This window comes from Panthera tigris, chromosome E2, assembly GCF_018350195.1.
Source record: "Panthera tigris isolate Pti1 chromosome E2, P.tigris_Pti1_mat1.1, whole genome shotgun sequence".
NCBI lineage: Eukaryota > Metazoa > Chordata > Mammalia > Carnivora > Felidae > Panthera > Panthera tigris.
The window spans coordinates 8,102,009-8,117,090 of NC_056674.1; the positions used below are offsets into that span (position 1 = coordinate 8,102,009).

The 15,082-nt window shown below is 49.7% G+C and overlaps 1 protein-coding gene across 1 annotated transcript in view; it reads left to right on the forward strand.

Annotated features, from left to right (window-relative positions):
• LOC102959896 (zinc finger protein 135) overlaps positions 1 to 8,894 on the forward strand; it is a 31,258-nt gene extending 22,364 nt beyond the window's left edge. Inside the window, 3 exon segments of the mRNA XM_042970465.1 lie at positions 1,108 to 1,234; positions 3,715 to 3,816; positions 6,876 to 8,894. Of these exon segments, the coding sequence (XP_042826399.1) occupies positions 1,108 to 1,234; positions 3,715 to 3,816; positions 6,876 to 8,770 (2,124 nt within the window). The 3' untranslated portion in view covers positions 8,771 to 8,894.
• The last annotated feature ends 6,188 nt before the right edge of the window (positions 8,895 to 15,082 follow it).

Sequence of the window (15,082 nt, forward strand, 5' to 3'; positions counted from 1 at the left end):
TGAAGAGGGCAGTGGATGGTTTTGCTTCACCCCCAAGACTTATCCTTGGAGTTGGGGATGGGAATTGGGATCCTGGCTTGAGTCTGGGATGGAGTGCCACTCAGGAATCGCTCTTGTACACAATGGCTTGAGAATTTAAAAAAAAAAAACAAAAAAAAACCTTTCTTAGGGTTGTCACATACAGGTATGCAGGTTACACACTGCACAAGGGTGCCTCATCTCAGTGGCGAGATTCACATCTTACACCTCACACACTGGTATATTGTGGCAATTTTTTTCCAGTTTATTTATTTGTTTATTATTATTAGTGTTTATCATTATTATTATGTTTTGTTTTGTTTTTTTGAGAGAGAGAGAGAGAGAGAAAGCGAGTGGGGAGGGGCAGAGAGAGAGGGAGAGAGACTCCCAAGCAGGCCCTGGGCTGTCAGCACAGAGTTCCATGCAGGGCTCGCACTCACAAACCGGGAGATCATGACCTGAGATGAAATCAAGAGTTGGACGCTTAACCGACTGAGCCACCCAGGTGCCCCTTATGGCAATTTTCATGCAGATGGCAGTCAACTGTCATATATTAAAATAATTGGCATATCGTAACAACTTTCCAACAGATGGCAGTAAAGAGTCACGCAGAAAAGGAGCTTTTGTCTATCTTCTTCCAAGGTGCCTTTGGGCTAGCAGCTGCCTTAGACTTTCTGCATTTCTGTAGGCCATTTTTTTTTTAATTGAAAAAAAAAATTTTTAATGTTTATTTTTGAGAGAGTAACAGAGCATGAGTGGAGGAGGGACAGAGAGAGAGGGAGACACAGAATTCGAAGCAGGCTCCAGGCTCTGAGCTGTCAGCCCAGAGCCCGACGCGGGGCTCGCACTCACGAGCTGTGAGTCATGTCCTGAGCCGAAGTCGGACGCTTAACCGACTGAGCCACCCAGGTGACCCTCTGTAGGCCATCTTTACTCAGTCGTCTCAAATCAGTTGAGTCAGTACGTTCCAGCCTAGAATGTTCCAACTGTTTCAACCACCAGCAGTGGTAGGCCCTAGGCCCATGACCTCTCCAGCCCCAGAGTTCTAGAAGGATGGGTCTCTCCACCCTGTAAAATTGGCCTTTGCAGGAATCAGTGACCTTCAAGGATGTGGCTGTGGACTTCACCCTGGAGGAGTGGGGCTGGCTGGGTCCTGGCCAGAGGGAGCTGTATCGGGACGTGATGTTGGAGAACTACCAGAACCTTCTCTCACTGGGTGAGGCCCTGTCCCCATCTGCCTTCATCTCCTTTGTGCCCACCCACTGGGGGCATTTGCTGAGGTCATGTGGTTCCCTCTCTGTTCCTCTAATTGGTGCCTCCTGGCTGGGCTCTGGCTGTCCCTCTCTCTCTCCACTGGCTTCTCCTAGAGTCCCAGTGTCCCCAAGGGCCCCGAGTCTTCTACCTGTCCTGCACAATCTTCAGCCTGTGCCCCCACCTTCTTCTCACGCTTTCCTGGAATGCCTGTTCCAGAATCTCGGACTCCAAGTGCTCCTTGGATGTTCATCGGGGTGCATCTTAGAATCTTTCCAAAGCACATAAATGCTGTCCCCTAAATGTGTCTTCCTGGCCCTACACTGTCGGTCCACCCGCCTCCTGCGCCCCTCCAAGTCCCTCTCACATTTGTTACCCTGAGCTCAGCGTCTGCACACAGACCTGCTCCAATCCTCCGGGCCCCCCCATCCCCCAGCCCAGACCGTCCTCACTCCGCCCAGCCCCTTCCCAGCAGCCCACCACGTCCTCTCTGCCCCCCAACAATCTGCTCATCGCCCCCTCTCCATCCCTGCAGTCCAGCCCTGACCTGGCCTTATCCTCCTCCCCTGGCCCTTCTCTGGCCTCCTCAATGGTCTGTCTTTCTGTCCGCCTCCATCTCCCCTCAGTTTGTTTTTCTGGTCCTTCTGTCTTGCCTTTTCCCTGGAAGCAGTGGTGGTTTGAAGGCCGCTTCCTCAGCCGTCCTCACTTACACACGTTCCCTGGACAAACTCACCAAGAACTCGCTTAAGCACCTGTGTCGGGGCCCCAGGAGAGCCCCCAAGTTCGGGTGGTTCTCTCGGAGGACCCACAGGCCTCACACGTAGCTGTGCTCACAGCCAAGATTCCTTGCAGCAAGAGGACACAGAGCACGGGTGGCAAAGGGATAAGGCACGCGGGGCGAAGTCTAGCAGCAACCAGGGCAGAGTCCCCTCCCCGTTGAGTCACACAGGACCTACAACAAGACGTGTCAACACGTGTGAGGTGTCGTCCACCGGGGACACTCAGAGACCCGGTCAGCGCCCAGGGTTTCGCCGAGGTCTGGTCATGTCAGCAGCCTCCGCCTGGCACGGACCAAGCTCCCGACTCCCCGAAGGAAAGCAGGTGTCGGGCAGAAGCCACAGTGTTTGCACAAACAGCTGAGGCGCCGGGAGCCTCTCCTGTCGATCAGGAACTACTGGGAGCCCTCTTGAAATCCAGCTTCCCAAACGCCAGCCAAGGGTAGCCTTGTGAGCAGGGCTTTCCAGAAAGAGCAGGCAGCCTGCCGTGTGAGCCTTTTCTGCACAACTCGTGTGTACAGAACGAGGTCCCATTGGTCTGTCCCCTGAGCTCCAACTGGATGCAGCTAGTGGCCTCCCCTGAGCTCACGACGTCCCCACAGACCCCCTCCTCGTCTGCCCACCCTCCCCTCTCAGGGACAGTCGCCCACCAGTCCTGGGCCCTGCCTTCAGCGGCTTCAGACCCTCGTGTGGCCTGGCCCCTGCCGGCCTCCTCGATCTCATCTCCATCCGTTCTCTCCCTTCCTCACTTCTCCAGCGGGAGGAAGGTTCGCCTTCTCAGGCGGGAGCTTGTCCGCTCCTGGGAACGGTCAGTAGGGAGATGCGTTCGTTTCCCACAGCTGTGTAACGGATCACCGCAAACCTGGTGGCTTAATACGGAAGAAATTCGTTCCCTTACGGTTCAGAAGCCAGACGTGCAAAATCCAGGCGGAGGCAGGGTCCTGCTCCTTCTGAAGGCTCCAGGGCGGAGTCCTTCCTGGATGCAGCTTCCGGAGGTCCCGGGTGACCCTTGCTGTTCCTCGCCTTGTATCCCCATCACCCCGATCTCGGCCTCTGTCTTCACATGACCTTTCCCCTGCCCAAGGGTGTCTGTGCATCATCCCCTAAGGCCCGACCTACTCCCGCAGGACCTCGTCTGAACGAATTACATCCTCAAAGCCCCGATTTGCCAAGTGAGGTCACATTCTGAGGTTTCTGTGGACAAAGTTTGGGGGGCACACTGTTCAGCCCCCTATAGGAAGAGAGAAATCAGTGAGCTTAAACATCGCGGCATAGAAAAAGTAAAAAGAAACCGATGAGATTAATTTCAGTGATATGGTTCATTGCACCCAATCTGTCCAAAATGTGAACGTTTTGGTATGTGTGGCAATCATAACCAACACACAAATTACTAATGAGATGTTTTACATCTTTCTCCATAATAAGTCTTCAAAATGCGGTGCGTGTTTCACATCGAACTTGAACAACACAGAGCCAGAGCCTTAAATAGTGACGTCAGGGCTCAGGCTCTTTCTGGAATGTAGTAGGCGCTCAACAAATGAGTCTTGCTTTGACCAGTAGAGCCTCTAATCAGTAGGCACCCAATGCATGCATCTCCCCGGCACACCCAGGGCCTGGGACCCAGCCCTGAGGCCTCCCTATGACTGGCCAAATCTTGTGTCTTTTCTAGGGGCAGGGCCTCCAGGGTTCAAACCCGACGTGATCTCCCGTCTGGAGCGAGGGGAGGAGCCCAGGATGAAGAAGAGAGAAGGCTGGCAAATGACCTGTCCAGGTGGGTGAGGACGTCCAGCAGGTGTAGGCCGTCTTCCTCCCCTGTCTGTCGTGATCAGTGACAGGAGTGAGGCAGCACACGCCATGATCGTGGGCGCTGGGTTTGAATCCCAGCCACACCACTTCCTGGCTCTGTGACTTTCTGGCAAGCCATTTAGCCCCTCTGTGCCTCAGTTTCCTCGCCTGCACAGTGGGGTGAATAATAGTACCCAGGGTTGGAAAGGATAAACGGATTAACACGTAAAGTGTAGCCCAGCGCCTGGCACATGGTAACCCCTGGTCAGAACAGGCTACGATGATTATCGGTGATTGTTTATTGGGGAGCATCTGTATAAAGACCCAGAGGTGGGACCCAGCCTGACACGCTGGGGAACAGGAAGCCGGGTTCTTGCCGCCACTGGCCCACGCACTCCATGAGGGGAGGGGGTCGAAGCGTCTTTGTTTCTGTCGCTGTCTACCGTGTTGTGGGTGGGGTTGCCCCCCTACCCCTCACCACAGCCTCCCCCCGGCCTCCCCCCTCAGGCTTATGCCCTCCAGTGCATCTCACACAGATCCAGAGGGGTCTGCCTGCACCCAGGGCTGATCCCACGCCCCTGCGCACAGCCACCCCGTAGCTCCCTAGGACCCCCGAGGGCAAGTCGTGGCCCCTCACGCCCAGAACCGGAGGCCCCGTGTGGCCCGGCCTGTGGTATCTCTGGCCTCACGTCTCATCCCGGTCCACCATGGCTGTACCCCGCGTCCTGACCCCGCTGAAGCACTTGTTTGTCCCTGTCTGAACGTTGTTTTTTTTTTTTTTTAATCAATATATATTTTTTAAGTTTTATTTTGACAGAGAGAGCACACGCGCATGTGTGAGTGTGAGTGGGGGAGGGGCAGAGAGATAGAGAGAGAGAGAGAGAGAGAGAGAGAATCCCAAGCAGGCTTCGCACCTGCAGTGCAGAGTCCAATGCGGGGCTCAAACTCATGAACCGCGAGATCATGACCTGAGCTGAAACCAAGAGTCGGATGCTTAGCTCACTGAGCCACCCAGGCACTCCTGGGTGGGCATTCAGGTATTCGGATTGGTGAGCCTGGGTCTCATGCCTACTCTAAATGGGGTGGGGGAGACTGTGATTAACAGCCCCACCAAGACTACATGGAAAGGGGAACAGTGGTTCTTTTTTTTTTTATAAGAGTAGTTTATTTTTCTTTTTTCATTTTATTTTATTTTATTTTATTTTATTTTATTTTATTTTATTTTATGTATTTTTTAATTTTATTTATTTATTTTATCTAAGTAACAGTGGTTCTTCAAGGGCAGGAATGCTATGGAGACGAGGAGGGTATGTCCAAAATGTCCAAGTGCAAGCCCCTCCCCCTCTCTGAGGGCAAGGGTCAGATGTCTCGTTCAGCACAGAGGCGTGTCCCCCCAGCACTGTGGTTAGCAAGTAAGTAACAACTGTACAATTAATAGGTAGCTCATGGGGGCACCTGGGTCAGTTGGTTAAAGCATCTGACTCGATCTCAGCTCAGGTCATGATCTTGAAGTCCGTGGGACTGAGCCCCACACCAAGCTCTGTGCCGGCAGCGCGGAGCCTGCTTGGGATTCTATCTCTGCCCCTCCCCCACTCACGCACACATACTCTCTCCTTTCCTCTCAAAATAAATAAACTTGAAAAAATTAAAAAAACTGCATGAAAGAGGTATCCCATGAACAAATCTGCTGGCATCAAAAAATCAATCCCCTTCAGCAGATTCCATATGGCTTTACTTCCTGCTTATCGTCTCTCCTCTACACTCCCCTTTCTCCAAGTTGCGAGGTTGGGCTATAAAAGCCTCACATACATTGAATATTTATTGGTATCTTTTGATCAAATTAAAGTCATTTGTGTTCATCTCAGCAACTTTGAAAATCTAAGGAAGGAATAAAGCAGGAAATGGAAATCTCCCCATAATCATGCTTGCTTCTCAAAAAATTACTTTTTTCATATTTTATTTTATTTTATATTATTTTATTTTATTTTGAGAGAGAGAGTGCAAGTAGGAGAGGGGAGCAGAGGGGGGGAAGAGAGAGACAGAGAGAGAGAGAGAGAGAGAGAGAGAGAGAGAGAGAGATCTTAAGCAGGCTCCACGTTCATCGTGGAGGGCTCGATCCCATGACCCTCGGATCGTGATGTGAGCTGAAATGGATGCTTAACTGACTGAACCGTCCAGGTGCCCCCGCTTTTAACATGTTACCCCAAAAGCTTGACCGTATTTTTTAATTACAAAAGTATATAATAAAAACATGAATAAATCAGACACAAAAGGATACACATCATATGATTCCACCTACATGAGGTGCCTAGAGCGGGCAGATTCGTAGAGCCAGAGTGGAATGGTGTTTGCCAGGGGCTGGGGAAGGGGGAACAGGAGTTAGTGTTTAATGGGTATAGTGTTTCAGTTTGGGAAGATGAGAAAGTTCTGGAGATGGATGGCGAGGCTGGTTGCGCCACAGCGTGAATGTATATATATATATGCAACTGAACGGTACATCTAGAAACGACTGAGATGTCGTGTTCTATGTTGTATGTGTTTTGTCACAATCGAAAAGCAAATATGATAAATGGAAAACCCTCCAGTCCGCCACGCACATGCATACGCACGTTTACACGTAGATACACCTATACAACTCAGTCCTTTTTATATCTCGAGGCCACGACAAGAATCTGTGTCATGTCTTTTGAAACAGCAACATAAACCGTGAAACTTGTCTTTCATTTTTGTCAATTGTTTTCTGTTTATTTGTTATTGAGAGAGAGAGAGAGAGAGAGACAGGGTGCCAGCAGGGGAGGGATAGAGAGAGAGGGAGACACAGAATCTGAAACAGGCTCCGGGCTCCGAGCTGTCAGCACGGAGTCCGACGCGGGGCTCGAACTCACGGACCGTGAGATCATGACCTGAGCCGAAGTCAGATGTTTCACCACCCGAGCCACCCAGGCGTCCCTGAAACTCGTCTTCTAAAGTCTCCAGCGCCGGTGCCCTGTAATCAGCTTCCTGTGTCCCGACGTGGGCAATATTCACATTTTCTGTTTCTTTCAGACTTGGAGACGAGGTGTGCACCGACTCAGGAGACGCTTGTAAAAAAGAGCATTTCTGCAGAGGCCGCTTCCCCAGTGGGAAAGACGGGGGGCGGTTTAAGGGCCGCGCTGGGAGATGCCGGACTGGGGGGGTCCCGGGCGTGTGGCCTCCGGTCGGAGGACCGGGGGAGGCAGGAGAGGCATTTGAGGTGTTTGTCGGCTACTCCCAAGGAAGCCGTCCGTGGGGAGAGAGGCCTCGGCGGTCACGAGCTGGGGCGAAGCCTCAGGCGGGCCTCCGCCCGCGTCCGCAAGCAAAGAGGCCCGGCCGGGGAGAGGGCCCGGCAGAGGGACGGGCCGCGAAAGGGCCCGAGACGCCACAGGACGTTGCTGGAGAGGAAGCCATTCGGCTGCGCGGAATGCGGGAAGGCCTTCGCTTACCACTCAGACTACATCCTGCACCAGAGAATTCACACGGGAGAGAAGCCCTACAAGTGTGGTGACTGCGGGAAGGCCTTCGGCAACAGCTCCTATTTCATCCAGCACCACGTCGTTCACACGGGAGAGAAGCCGTACGCGTGCAGCGAGTGCGGCAAGACCTTCACCCAGAGCTCCTCGCTTGCCGAGCACCAGAGGATCCACACGGGCGAGAGGCCCTACGGGTGCGAGGAGTGCGGGAAGGCCTTCACCCAGAGCTCCTCCCTCCTCAAACACCGGCGCTGCCACACGGGGGAGAAACCCTACGGATGCGACCAGTGCGGGAAGTTCTACTCGCAGGTGTCCCACCTCACCCGCCACCAGAAAACCCACACGGGGGAGAGGCCCTACAGATGCGGTGAGTGTGGCAAGGCCTTCTGTCACACTTCCTCCTTGACCCAGCACCAGACCATCCACACCGGAGAGAAGCCCTACAGGTGTCACGAGTGCGGGAAGACCTTCAGCCACGGCTCGTCCCTGTCCCAGCATCGGCGCGTCCACACCGGCGAGAAGCCCTATGAGTGCCACGCGTGTGGCAAAGCCTTCGGCCACAGCTCCTCCCTGACTCAGCATCAGAGGATTCACACCGGCGAGAAGCCCTATGAGTGTCACGAGTGCGGGAAGGCGTACACGCAGATCTCGCACCTCATGAGGCACCAGAGCACTCACGTGGGACAAAAACCCTACGTATGTGACGAGTGCGGGAAGGCCTTCAGTCACACCTCGTCCTTCACCCAGCACCAGACGATTCACACCGGGGAGAAGCCCTACAGATGTCACGACTGTGGGAAAACCTTCGGCCAGAACTCGTCGCTGACACGCCACCAGAGGATTCACACCGGGGAGAAGCCGTACGAGTGCCGGGCGTGCGGGAAGGCCTACACCCAGGTTTCCCACCTCATCCAGCACCAGAGGGTTCACACCGGGGAGAAGCCGTACGAGTGCGGGGAGTGCGGGAGAGCCTTCAGCCGCAGCACCCACCTTATCGAGCATCAGAAAATCCACACGGGCGAGAAGCCCTATAAGTGTGAAGAGTGTGGGAAAACGTTCGGTCACCACTCATCCCTGACTCAGCACCAGAGGATTCACACTGGGGAGAAACCCTACGCCTGCAAGGAATGCGGCAAAGCCTTCAACCAGAGCATCCACCTCACTCAGCACCGGAGGATTCACACCGGGGAGAAGCCCTACGAGTGTAACAACTGCGGGAAAACCTATACCCAGATTTCGCACCTGATGCAACACCAGAAGGTTCACACGGGTGGCGGTCGCCACGTGCGTAAGGCACGCGGGGAGGACTTCGGCTGGAGTCCACGCCTGACTGAACACCGGAGACTCCACGCCGTGCGCGACGCCTACGTCTGCGATGATTTGGAGAAAGCCTTGGCTTGGGGCACACAGCTTGCCGGTGGTCAGAGAGCGCCCGCTGGCCAGAAAGCCTGAGAAGGGAGCCGACCGGTGGTCCCGCTGCTGGGTTCGGTTCGGCCTTCATCATCGGGAACCTCCTCCCTCCCGGAGAGGGACCCTAACACCACGTATTGTGAGAGTCGCTTTCTCTGTTTCCTACAAAAAGATGACACAGGGTGTCACCAGCTGGGACAGCTTCTGATCGTTTTTGGCGCGCCCCCCCCCCCCCCCCCCGTAAAATCTCAGCCTCTCTCCCGTTTCTCAGCCTTACAGTGTCCCCAAAGGGTGGTGTAAATGGAATGTAACTTCATCTGATAGCTTTTTTTTTTTAACGTTTATTTATTTTTGAGACAGAGAGAGGACAGAGTATGAACGGGGGAGGGTCAGAGAGAGGGAGACACAGAATCGGAAGCAGGCTCCGGGCTCTGAGCTGTCAGCACAGAGCCCCACGTGGGGCTCGAACTCACGAGATCACGACCTGAGCTGAAGTTGGACGCTTAACCAACTGAGCCTCCTAGGCGCCCCTTCATCTGATATCTTTAATAAGGTCTCTTTGAACTTTTCAAATTTACTGACCATTCATGAAATCGGAGCCTGAAAATTCAAGGAAAAAAAAAAAAACACAGCTGGAAAGATAAACCCTTTCGAGTACAAGCTACGTAGCCACCTGAACGTAAACACTAGATGATTTTAGTTTCCTTTGAAACTTTAAGCTACAAATTTCATGGCAAAATCCGCAGTTGGCTTAAATACTGAATACGTTTCACATATTTACAGCCATTTTTATTTTTCTTTGATGTTTATTTTTGAGAGAGAGAGAGTACCCGTGCATGAGCAGGGGAGGGGCAGAGAGAGGAGACACAGAATCCGAAGCAGGCTCCAGGCTCCGAGCTGTCAGCACACAGAGCCCGACGCGGGGCTCACACCCCCCTTGAACCGCGAGATCATGACCTGATCAAAAGCTGGACACCTGACCGACTGAGCCAGCCAGGCGCCCTCAAATGTCATTTAAAAATAAATGTTATTTCATTGTGATCAGAGTGTAGGAACAATGTTGGCTTCTCTGATTTGTCCTTATTATACCATGAACATTGTCCTTTGTAACTACAGACACCTCGTACTCATCATTGTTGGGGCTAACGATATTTCATTGGTGGGTGTAAAATGATTTACAAATCCATTCCCCTGTGTAGGCTTTGTTCTAAGCCCCTGATTGACAGGTTGTTCACCGCTTTTCCCAGTTATGAATGATGTTATAATGAGCACCTCCAAGATTATTTCTCTACGTCGCAGTCCCAGGACGGGAATAACAGGAGCAAGATTCCAATCATTTTCCTGATTCCTGGAACGTTTTGTCAGATTGCTTCCCAAGTGAGCTGGACCTTGTCTACCTGGCAAGCTGGGCACGGGGACCACATTTCCACTCATTTCCACTCCATTTTTACCGGCACTGATCATCCATAATTTTTTCCTATGTCAAACATATCAAATGGCTAGTGTTTTCGGTAACTTAACTGTGTGCCAGGTTCCGTCCCAAGCCCTTGGTATGTCATGAGTCCTCATTCTTCCAACAGTCCCACCTGTTCGGGGCTGTATCGTCCCATTTTGCGGGTGAGGACACTGAGGCACAGGGAGATGAAGTAGCCAGAGCCTCACAGCTATGAGCTCACGGAGTATGGATTCAAGCCCACGTAGTCAGGCTCAGAAGCGAGGCTGTGTCCTTCTATTGGGATTGAGCACATTGCATGTATAACATTTCCTTCTTAAAATGATGTTTATTACTATAAAAACCAATACATGCTTCCTACAGAAAATTTAGAAGATCCGGAAAATCCAGAGGTCACCCAAAGTTCAGTGCTCCCCAGAGATAACTGTTAACTGTTTGGATACACTTCTCCTACTTTAAAAACTTTATAATATTATAAAATGCTTAAAATAAATCTGGGGTATACTGAATATGCCACTTAGCATACTTCTAATGTATTCAACTTTATATCACAGGCCCCTATCTTCAAATATCATGATTTACCCATGTCATCAAATAATCTTTAACAACCAGACATTTGGGGGATTTGCATAGTGTATGTTTATCCAGCCAGTGAATCAGCCAATCCCCTGTCGGACATTTTAGTTGTTTCCAGTTTTTGACTTTATTATAAACATCCCTTCTACTGAAGTCTTTGGCTGAGCACCTGACCAGTTTCCAAGTGAAATCCTGGCAGGGAGGTCATGGGGTCAAAGAATGTTTCAACGATCCCAGACACGTGTGCCAATGGCTTCCCAGAAGTTCTGTAGCAACTGGCATTCTGACTAGCGGCGGCTGGGACTGCGTCTGACCAATGTCATCCGTGGTAACTATTACCATGTTTAAAAGGCTTCCCGTGTATTTCTAGGGGCGCCTGGGTGGCACAGTCGGTTAAGTGTCCAACTTGAGCTCAGGTCATGATCTCATGGCTCATGGGTTCGAGCTCCACTTCGGGCTCTGTGCTGACAGCTCGGAGCCTGGAGCCTGCTTCGGATTCTGTGGTCTCCCCCTTCTCTCTCTCTGCCCCCCACCCCCACTTATGCTCTGTGTCTCTCTCAAAAATAAAAACATTAAAAAATGGAAAAAAAAATCTTCCCATGTATTTCTTTTAATGTATGACTCCTTTCATGATTGAGGAAATACTTGTTTATGGTGAATAATTCATAGAACACAAAAATGAAGGCTATGGCTCTCTATAAATCTTCATTCCAAAGATATATCCACATAAAGATAGACACAATGTGTCTGGTATAACACACACACACACACACACACACACACATTATTTTTCTTAAAGATTTTTATGTTGTTTATGTAAACTCTACACCCAACGTGGGGCTGGAACCCACAACCCCGAGATCAAGAGTCGCATGCTCTATTGACTGAGCCAGCCAGGCACACCCACACATAGGATTTTAGAAGTAACTTTTTTCACTTTTTCACTTGGTATAATGTGGGTATTTTCCCATGATAATGCAAAACATATACATACATATATACACACACACACGTATATATGTACATATATATGTATATGTTTCCTCCTTTTTAACAATTGCATAATACTTCATACTAGGGTTTCTTGAATTTATGTAACCAATCCCTATTAATTGACATTGAGATTGTTTTTCTTTTTCATCATTGGAATTTACTGTTTGACACTTGTGCAAAATATCTCCATAAGATGAACGCCTAGAAAGAATCTTATGGGGCCATATAACATCCATGTTTAAAATTTTGATAATTACTGCTAAATAATCCTCCAAAAAAGGATGAACCAATTTACAGGACTCCTGGAAGGGTATACAAATGCCTACTTGTTCCCCCATTTTCTTCAAAAATTACGCACTGTTAGCCTTTTAAAAATATTTCTAATAAGTAAATATGTCCTCTCAATAGTGAGATTAATGGTCTTTTATGTGTTTGTCGACGTTTAGCCTTTGAATTGCTTTTTTCTGTATTTTGCCCACTTTTAATTGGGCTGCTTTTTTATATTGATTTATAGGAACAAGTCTTTATGCATTACACATGTTCACCTTTTGGCATATACATTCGAAATATTTTCTCCTGATTTGTTGTTGCTCTTTCAATTTTGCTTGGGATGTATTTTGCTATACAGAACTTAAAAATCTTTAGGTATTCAAATCTATTTGTATTTTCTCTTATAGTTTTTGGCCTACGATCAGCCTACTTAAGAAAGGCCTTCCTCACCCCCAAGATTATGAAAAAGATTATCCTATATTTTAGTCTCGTACTTTTATGACTTTTTGACAATTAAATTTTTATTCCATCTGCATTTTAATTTTTGTTTTTTTTAAATGTTTATTTGGTTTTGAAAGAGAGAGTGCACAAGCAGGGGAGGTGCAGCAGGGGGAGAGGCAGGGACAGAAGATCTGAAGTGGGTTCCGTGGGGACAACAGCCGAATGTGGGACTGGAACTCATGAACCATGAGATCATGACCAAAGCCGAAGCCGGACACTCAACCAACTGAGCCACCTAGGTGCCCCTCCATCTGCATTTTTGAACACGTCTTATGGTGCGAATTTTCAGTTTCTAGAGGCCACCTGCATTCCCTGGCTGGTGGCCCCTTCCATGTTCAAAGCCAGCAGGGTAGCATCTTTAAGCCCCTCCTCATAATGTACTCCTCGATGTAGCTACCTTTCTTAGCATATTTAGCCCACTCCCTTCACAAAGACTCACTCCCACCCCTTAACTAACATACTAATGTAGAATACGTATAATTTTAGTATAAAAGAAGCTAATTTTGGGGCGCCTGGGTAGCTCAGTCATTTAAGCGTCCAACTTTGGCTCAGGTCATGATCTCACAGTTCGTGAGTTTGAGCCCCACGTTGGGCTCTGTGCTGACAGATCAGAGCCTGGAGCCTGCTTCGGATTCTGTGTCTCCCTCTCTCTCGGCCCCTCCCCTGCCTGTGCTCTGTCTCAAAAATAAAAAACAATACATAATTAAATAAAGCTAATTAAAAAAAATTTTTTTAATGTTTATTTATTCTTGAGACAGAGACAGAGCGTGCAGGGGAGGGGCAGATAGAGAGGGAGACACAGAATCCGAAACAGGCTCCAGGCTCTGAGCTGTCAGCACAGAGCCCAATGCGGGGCTCAAACCCATGAACCGTGAGATCATGACCTGAGCCGAAGTCCAACGCTTAACCGACTGAGCCATCCAGGCTCCCCATACGAAGCTAATTTTTATTCTTGCCTTTGCCAGTCTTGTTGTCTGATCCAGCTTCCTTATTTTTTTTTAAACCAGAATAGTTTAAGACTATATTACCAAGGACGCCTGGGTTTCAAGTACAGAAAACTCAAAATAGCTCAAACCATAGGGATAATATACTTACCCAAGTAGCCAAAAGGACCCAAAGCAAGGCATTCATCCTGTTTATCCTGGCACTTCTGGATGCCTTCAACGGCAAGTAAAAGAAAACCCCAACTCAGATTGTCCTAAACACTGGAAAGAATAAATCTACAGGTAGGCAACCTTCAGCTTCTATACATACGTTAATACGGTAAAACCTTGGATTGCGAGTAAACCTGGTCTGCGAGTGTTCCGCAAGGCGAGCAAACGTTTCTAATAAATTTTAACTTGATAAACGAGCGAGGTCTTGCAACGTGAGCTGTGCGATGCTGACTGTCACATGATCACAACTGAGCCAATGGTTCTTGAAAGTCGCTTTGCTATACAAGTGCTTTGTGTTACAAGTGCGTTTCCGGAATGAATTATGCCTGCAAACCAAGGTTTTACTGTATTTCTTTACAGTGCACTTGAGATTTATATGGTGTTTATTGCGTATTTACGTTCTCAAATCATTTTATTTCCTGATCAGAGCTGCCCTTTTGTTTCCGTCTCAGCCCCTCGCCCGTTTACTTCATAGCACGTATCATAATTTCCTGTGACGGGTCTCCTGTTGACTGCTTGCTCCCTGACACCCTGAAGGCTGGGTCCGTGTGTCTTTCACCACTATGTCCCCAGCACCTAGAGCACTGCGTAGAACATAGTAGGTTCTCAGGCTCACCCGACTCCCAGTATGATCTCATCTCAACCCTTTGTTCGTTATTTCCAAATAAGGCCACGTTGTGCTTCCAGATGCGTGTGAGTTCTGGGCACCGTTTCGTCCACTATCATCCCCAGCAGCTCTAGGTGGCTGCACCAGCAACTGCCTCGTGGGTTTTTGTTTTGTTTTTTCTGAGAGAGGAAGGGGGAGGGGCAGAGGGAGAGAGAGAATCCCAAGCAGGCTGCACGCCCAGCACAGAGCCCAACACGGGGCTTGATCTCAAAACCATGAGACCACGACCCAAGTGGAAATCAAGAGTCAGACGCTTTTTAAAAAATGTTTTATTTATTGGGATGCCTGGGTGGCTAAGTCGGTTGAGCATCCGACTTCAGCTCAGGTCATGATCTTGCGGTTCATGAACTTGAGCCCCACGTTGGGCCTGCTGCTGTCAGCACAAAGCCTGCTTCGGATCCTCTGTCCCCCTCTCTCTGCCCCTTTCCCGCTCTCTCAAAAATAAGTTTAAAACCATTAAAAAAAATAAATGTTTTATTTACTTTGAGAGAGAAAGAGAATCCTAAGCAGGCTCCGCTCTGTCAGCGTAGAGCCCTACGTGGGGCTCGACCCCACGAACTGTGGGATCATGACGTGAGCCGAAATCAGAAGTCATACACTTAGAGGTGCCTGGTGGCTCAGTCGGTTAAGCGTCTGCCTTCAGACCAGGTCATGATCTTGCAGCTCATGGGTTCAAGCCCCGCGTCGGGCTCTGTGCTGACAGCTCGGAGCCTGGAGCCTGCTTCGGATTCTGTGTCTCC